Source organism: Dipodomys ordii, unplaced genomic scaffold (genome assembly GCF_000151885.1).
Source record: "Dipodomys ordii isolate 6190 unplaced genomic scaffold, Dord_2.0 Scaffold101, whole genome shotgun sequence".
NCBI lineage: Eukaryota > Metazoa > Chordata > Mammalia > Rodentia > Heteromyidae > Dipodomys > Dipodomys ordii.
This window is the reverse complement of record NW_012267317.1, coordinates 292,831-300,884: the sequence shown is the minus strand read 5'-3', so window position 1 is coordinate 300,884 and position 8,054 is coordinate 292,831. Positions and strand designations below refer to the sequence as shown.

At 43.6% G+C, this 8,054-nt stretch overlaps 1 protein-coding gene across 1 annotated transcript in view; it reads right to left on the bottom strand.

Annotated features, from left to right (window-relative positions):
* The window catches only part of Lmbr1 (limb development membrane protein 1), a 103,370-nt gene extending 95,820 nt beyond the window's left edge, over window positions 1-7,550 (bottom strand). The window contains exons 1-3 of the mRNA XM_013027205.1: window positions 7,506-7,550; window positions 6,430-6,502; window positions 1,656-1,695 (exon numbers count right to left, since the gene is read on the bottom strand). Of these exons, the coding sequence (XP_012882659.1) occupies window positions 1,656-1,695; window positions 6,430-6,502; window positions 7,506-7,550 (158 nt within the window). The remainder of the gene's footprint in view (window positions 1-1,655; window positions 1,696-6,429; window positions 6,503-7,505) is intronic.
* Window positions 7,551-8,054: the final 504 nt, after the last annotated feature.

The following is an 8,054-nucleotide window of genomic DNA, read 5'->3' as shown; positions in this document are numbered from 1 at the left end:
GGGAGGGGGATGGTGAGGGGGAGATGGTGAGGGTGAAGGGATGGGGAGGGAGGGGGATGCTCATTCATCCTGCACACTAGCAGGTTTCACACAGACGCAGCCGCTGCCCTTCGCTCAGTCTGCAACTCACGGTGACTGTTATTGGAGGCAAGAGAAGTGGACTCTGTGGTGCTCAGGACGGAACTCAAGGCCTGGCGCGGCCACGGCCCTGGCCTCACATGGGCTGCGTTGTATTCTAAGCGAGGACCTTGCCGGCTTTTCCCCAGGCTCACTTCCCGAGCCCCCTGGCTGAGGGTAGGCCGGTGCACAGGCCACGACTCCACACCAGCTAGGAACAGAGAGTCACACGCAGGAAACGCCACGATTTGCCTGAGTACTCGAGTAAAACTAAAAGCTCTCCAGTTCTGCAGACTTAAAAGTGCCAAGTGCCGGGGCCATAGAACAGGAATTTCCAGCGTAAACTTGTGCGTTTCTCATCTAACTTCACTAAGGCACTTAAAATAATTGAAATAACAAATCCATTTGTATTTGTTTTTCGGTTTTGAATCCAATCAGCCCTATTCACGTCAGCCAAAGAAATGCTGAAGAAGAGCGTCCACTGAGGGGACCAAGGGGATGCGACATGTAAGCTCCGCCGGGGACAACTCGGAAAACTCCAGTGGGGAGAGAGCAGAACCACGTCAGTATTAACTTAGTTATTTTAGTGCTTGCATGGTAGATATACAGGAGAGGGGATAGGAATTATAGGAATTACACATGAGGAAACGGAACAGTAGATCAAAGATTTGGTTCAAACAAAAAAAAAAACCTTTGCATGATTTCTAACCTTCTATAAATATGAGATTTTTTAAACACAAATTATCAATTTTTAAAGTCCTGGAATATAGATAACCTCCCACATATGTATATCTGTGTTTTCTCACATTCTCACCTGAGAAAAATCATTACTTTTCCTCCAGTTTGAGAGCTCAAAAAAAAATTTAAAGGATATTTCTATCTTGTCTCATCAAAAACCCAAAGAACAATGGACATAAACAGCAAGTCAGTGCTCTGCTGACCCGAGGGTCCTCTCCCCTCCACTGAGGGAAAGCCTGGCTTCAGCTGAGGCTCCTCCTTCAACCTGGAAGTGTTCCCAAATGTAACCCTATTTCCTTATTAAATCCTCTGCAGATAAAAGCTATCATCTTGCCGGGCGGGGTGGCTCACGCCTGTAATCCTAGCTACTCTGGAGGCTGAGATCTGAGGATCATGGTTCAAAGCCAGCCCAGGCAAGGAAAGTCCATGAGACTCTTATCTCCAATAAACCACTAGAAAACCAGAAGTGGCGCTGTGGCTCAAGCGGTAGAGCACTAGCCTTGAGCTGAAGAGCTGAGGGATAGCGCCCAGGCCCGGAGTTCAAGCCCCACAACCAACAAAAAAAAAAAAAAAAAAAAGCTATCATCTTTTAAATAAACATATTTTTAACAGGAGATAATAAATCCTCTATCCACATCTATTTGCCTATATGAGCTTTTTAAGAATAAGATTAATATTGATAAATAAGAGTAATATTGATAAATCTAATGGAATTTTAGATGTTTCCATGGTTCTGTTCAAAAACCAGACTTTTCAGATTTGACTTCAGAACTAGAACAATTAAATTGTAGAATACATACGAGATCCTGTTGACTATGGCATCTTCATCTTCTTGTTCATCTGCAAAAATATTTCAGGTATTAATACTCTCATCCTCTTATAAAATGTTTTACTAACTTGTTTAAAATATGTACTTAAAAAGCCATTGCTGAGTAGGGAGAGCTTTCAAAGAGCTTGTGCTTACTGAAGGCATGATTCAATTTTAAGTCTCACTGCGTCGGATACGATGGCACATGAGGGAGAATGGAGAGTCTTGATTTCCTAACGGGCCCTGACTAGCTGTCCCAGGAACTGTGTGTGCCTGCCCTCCTGGGGTCCCGGCCCTCACTGATGACCTGTCGCCAGGCCTTCCCATATGGAGCACATCTCCTGGGAGAAGCTGGCTGTTGTGTGTTCCGTTCACTCCATTCCATGCTGTGGAAGCCACGCTGGTAGGTGGCAGCATCCACTGCTGCCTGGCTACCAGGTAGCAGCAACCTCAACCATGCATAGAGGTCTACTTGTTCAACTGCCAACGTAGGACCCCTGTGGTTGTTCCATCATGGGGCCCCAGGACCCCACCACCCTCCAACTGTACAGCCGTGACAGGGTCCTTGTGAACCGTTTCCAGTTTTCCCATTCCCTGGGACAATGGCCTCTAGCCCCAGGCTGGTGCAGGTCCCACTTACACAACAGAAATAGGTGGGCATCATGAAGCATGGCTATTTCCCCCGAGGAGCTTTGCTTAAACATTTACCAGTGCACCAATGACTGTGTGCACAAGTCTTATCAACTGTTATTTTTATTTTGCTGCACAGACATTTGTGGATCACGTCTGACCCGAGTCAGCTCCCGTCTCGGCTCAGGGCTCCACAGGGGGTGTGGCTGGGATGTGCGCTAGGCCCTTGTTATCAGTTGGCAAGCGTTTATCTTCTCTCTTGTCTTCCCAGCCCCGGGATAGGCACTCAGCCTAACTGACCCTTGCAGCAGGAAGAGTTCATGACACCCTCACTGCACAGCGCTCCGGGAGTGGCAGGGGAGACGGGTGCCAAAAGGAAGTTCTCGCTAGCAGGTGTTGTTTCATGATTTCAGTGGGGCCTTTGGCACAATCTCAGGCATACGTTCCTACTGCTCCCCCTGACTTATTCCTCGCTCCTTATCCAGGCAGATGCAAGATGAGCCCAGACCATCTTAAGAGTGTTGAAAAGTTAGTTTTTACATCCGCATTAACATCAATTGTCCGTGTATTTCATTTTGATGTGTGCACACAGCACGCAATGCACCTTGAAAGATACACTCCTCTATCACCCCCCCTCCCCTTTTCCCAGGTAATTCCAACAAGCTTCACGGCCCCCTCCCCCTCCTGCCCTCTCCCCGCTCCCACTAGCAGCACCATCCCAAACAGGACCTGCCTTACACTCCTGTCCTTCATTTTGTGTTTGGTGACGTGAATTCTTCAGATGGGTTTCACCGTGGTTCTTCACACATGCCTGTGCAGAATTTTAATCAGACTGACCCAGCCTCCACCCCTATCACTCACCAGCTTTCCCTTTTCTATCTGTAGTCACAGACACAATGTCTGTCAGTACTGTTCACCTCCTCGCAGTCTCTCCTTGTTTCAAAATGCCACTTGGAAAAACAGGGAGGAGGGGCTGGGAAGGTGGCTCAGTGGTAGAGCGCTTGCCTTGCATGCATGAGGCCCTGGGTTTGATTCCTCAGCACCACATAAGCAAAAAGAAAAAAGCCGGAAGTGGTGCTGTGGCTCAAGTGATAGAGTGCTAGCCTTGAGCTGAAGAGCTGAGGGACAGCGCCCAGGCCCAGAGTTCAGACCCCACGACCGGACCCCCCCCCAAAAAAAAAGCAGGGAGGGAAGAATGAGAATATGGTGGAAGAGGTAAATTTGTTCAAAGTATGCCGTGTGCCTGTATAAAAACAGTACAAAGAAACTGTCACACTACAAATGTATGCTAACTGAAAAGGAAAAAATTCCAGTACCCTCCATCTGGCATAGAACCTCAGAAGGGCGAGATAGGAGGGTCATGAGTTTGAGGCCAGCCTGAGCTACACAGTCAGCTCTGTCTTAAAAAATAATAAAATATACCCTATCTTAAGAATTTGTAATCCTCAAATTCAACTATACAAACGAAGTTCTTAGAACTTTCTTCACGAACATAATTTGAATGAGATTACCCTATGATATTTTATTTTGCACTGTTTTCAATTTTATCAAAACAGTATTGTATTTCGACACTCACTAATAGTGTCACCTCCTTCTTTTCCGTTCAGATCTAGGCACTTAAATTCTGAAACAGAGGTGAGAAGCTGAACGGTGGACTTTGGTTTAAAGGTGTAAGTGGCGTCGGCCACACCTGTCACGGGTGGGTGTGGCGAGGTCTGGTGGGGAGGAGGGCTGAGGGGAAGGGTCAGGACAACTGTGAGGTGAGACTCCGACATGCCACAGCTACACTTTCCATTCACCTTCCAAAGTTAGCCTACTCCTCACTTCACTCTGGGAGAGGCAAGACCTCTCCCAGAATGCTCCCTGGGCGAGAAAGAACGCAACAGCAGAAGCAGCAGCTGCTTCAGGGAGCAGAGTTGTTCTTGAAGCCGCCATGAGCATAGCTGGAGACTTTTTGTGGGGAGTGGAACATGGAACTAGTGCTTCTTACTTGACAGGAGAAAACTGGCAAGTGTGAATAAATGGAATAAAAGAAAATGGATATTCAGAATACATCGAAAACCTCTGGAGGAAAAACTCCAGTTGCAACTCTGCTTACAGCTGTTGACATTAACTGTGCCCTGCAGGCAGTGTGGGCTGTGTAAAAACCACAACTAGTCTTGGAGCCCTTTCTGCATATTCTCATTAAGATAGTGACACAGTCTCCTAGTAACCTCCTGTGCTAATCAGTCTTTATACACACTAGGAGAAACTAGTATCTTAACTCCACTTTTACAAGTAGGTGACACTTTCCACATTCTGGCTTCTGCCCATCTTCATCACAGGTTATCAGCAGATAATATCACCATTTACTATGCCACAACATATTGCAGTTTAGGCTCTGTGTGTTTTTCTGATCAATTTTCCTATTTCATTTCATTTTTAAGGCTTTAATCTGCATTTCATCTGTTTCCCAAGAACGGCTTTTTGTTTTTTTGCAGTTCTGAGGTGTGATTGCCAGGTAGGAGCTCTATTACTTGAGCCAAACCCCATGAATGCCTTTTTCGATGATTTGATCTAGTATAGCACATTATACTCAGTTATGTCTCTCACTATTCTGTTTGTAACTTAGGGGTTTTATTATTATTATAAAGGTGATATACAGAGGGGTTACGGTTATATGTCAGTTAAAAGGACCTTTCTTTTTGGGCAATGTCACCCTTTCCCTCCCTCTCAGTTTTTCCCTCCCATCCCCACCCAAAAAACTGTATCGTTCATTTTCAACATTAATGTCTAGTGGTACCACTACCACGTTTGTTCACCCTTTGCCCCCCCCATTTCTGTGCCCCCTTACCCGCCCAAAGACAAATAAATGAACAAACAAGACAAAAAGAAGAAAAAACACAAACAGCAACAAAGAAAAAGAAAAGCTCATTTTCCATTCGTGGAGCTCATTTCATAAGTGTTATTTTAATGATCAGGGGCACAGAAACGTTGTGCCTTTGTATTCCTCTCCGCTTTGGTCTCACAATGTATGAATGTCCAGAGTCTTGTATAATTTACCATGTTCCAGTGCATATTAGATCTGGCTTCTGCATATGGAGAGAAAACATGAGCTGTCTGTCTCTTGGTCTTGGCTTACCTCACTTAAAACATGATTTGTTCTAGGTCCATCCATTTCAAATGACATATTATTCTTTCTAACAACTGTGCAAAATTCCATTGTGTGTAGGTACTGCATTTTTTGGATCCACTCATCTATTAATTTAGGGGTTTGTACAGCAAAAATAATACAGTCATTATAAAAACTCAAATAATTCAGTGGTATAGAAAACAAAAATAAAGTTGATTCTGCTGAGACTTAGCCATGGGAGTTTACACTTAGGTTATTTCTAAAATGTAGGCCCTTTTAAAACCCTGACCTAAAAACCTGTAAATTAACCAATACTACAATACACTAAAGAACAGAAAGTTAGTCAGGTGCTGGTGGTTCATACTAGCTACTCAGGAGGCTGAGATCTGAGGATCACATTCCAAATCCAGCCCAGGCAGGAAACACTATGAACCTCTTATTTCCAATTAACCACCAAAAAAGCCAGAAGTGGAGCTGTGGCTCAAGTGGTAGAGTACTAGCCTTGAGCAAAAAAGCTCAGGGATAATGCCAAAGGCCTTAGTTCAAGCCCAAAGACTAGCACATAAAAAAATAATCATCTGCCTCCGCACAGGTAAGTATAACACGGTAATAAAAGGATACTATGCAGTTGACTAACAATGTCATTACGAAGTCTCTAAATTCCATATTGCTTTGGAGAAAGAAAAGATATGTCTAGTAGTGAGAAAAGGGTTGGAGGGTATGTAGAACACACACTACAGCCAGTCACAAGCCTCATAAACTCCGGAACTTCCCAGATTCTAAACAGCCCAGGACTAATCTTGGTTGGACATAAGAATTGTGATAAACAAGGACTGTGGTCTAAGAGGTGATCCTAAGAATAGTCAAATTCCCTGGAGGTTATTTTTAGTGCTCAGTATCCATCAACTGTTTACTTCAGTCAGCAGTATATTCACCACTGAAGTAAGGTGTATGACATATCCCAAACACCATGCCCAGATGATGTGCATTGTAATAAAAGTTTAATTAAGGTATTTCTACTTGCCTGATTTTCTCTTGTATCTGGTGATGATGAAGTAGGAAACAATGTAGAGAATGGCAAAAATAAGGAAACATATCTGAAACAAAACAATTTAACAGATTATTTACATTTTAGCTGCATTATTCTAATACAAGACATATCTTTGGTCTGTATAAAAGGGGTTAAAATTATGGCTATTTCACCAGGACAAAGTTCTGATGAAAATATTCATTTATGTGAACTGAGTCCAGTTTAATACTATTTTGAGGGGGGGAAGCCCAATGCAGATTTTCCTTTTCATAACTTGATTCAATTTTTCAAAGCCACATGGTAGAGTAATGGGCTAGACCATTAGCAACAATTTTGAAAAACAACATCAATGAGAGACTACTACCACCATTAAATATTAAAAAGTACTAAAAGCTTCAGTAATGCAGAAGAGAATGTGCGGGCACCACAAAGTGACAGAGTAAAACAGATTCAATTATACAAATATTTAACAGAAAAGAGGTATTACAAATCAGTCTGAGGATAAATAACTATTCTATAAATATGCCATTTATCAACATAAACCAGTTAAAAGTTATTTTTGAACATTAAACTAAATTTTGTTCATTCTTTTATTTTAACTGATAAATAAAACCATATTTATTTGGTTTTTACAACACGTTTTAAACTATGCATACATTGTGGTCTGGCTCAACTGAGCTAATTAACATGTATTACCTAACATACTTATTCATTTTTGCGATGAGGATGTTTAAAATCTATTCTTTTGGTGATTCTCAAAATATAATATGGACTGTGGATGTGGCTTGGTGGCAGAATGCTTGCCTAGCCTGAATGAGGCCCTGGGCTCCTTGATACCACATAAACAAGAAAATAAATGAAATCAACAAAGTTAAAAGCAAAAAACAAAATTTTTAAAGTTGTGGGAAAAATACAATGTGTTGCTATTTACTGTGGTCACTGTGTGGGTCTCAGACGCTGCTGGAACTCTGCATCTACTGACCAACACCTCATCCTCAGCTCTGCTCCTTCCAAGGGCTCAACACGTGAATGAGACGCAGCGCTCATCTTCGGTGCCCAGCTTGTCTCACCTCGTGCTCAGGCTCATCCTTGCTTTCACAGGGGACGGGACGCATTCCTTTTCAAGTCTGAACAGCGTCCCCTTGTGCACACGCACGCCAAGTAGGCCCTGGCTACCACGAGCGGGGCCGCAGTGAGCCTGGAAGCGCAGGTGACTTCCACACAGGAGCGGCGTGAACGCACGTGCCACCAACGGGGCTGGGGTCCCCTTTGCTGCACATCCTTGCCAGCACTTCTAAAATCTTCTCTGATAAACAACCACTCTGGTAGGTGGTAGGCTGCACTGTAGTCTTATCTTGCCTTCCCCTGGCAACAAGCCATAGAGAACCTTTCAGTTAGTAAGGAGCCAAGTTCAAAAAATACACGTTCCCACCATTTCACGTCCTCTTAAGAAATGTGTTTGGGTTCTTTGCCCGTTTTTGTAATTGGGCTACTTGTTTAAGCTTCATTTCTGTCAGAGCTGGAGAATGACACACCAGCAAAAAGAAAAGATCAAGAGACAGGAGATCTCACTCCCAAACAAAACTACTCCAAGTGAAGATGAATTCAAGAGCACCCCA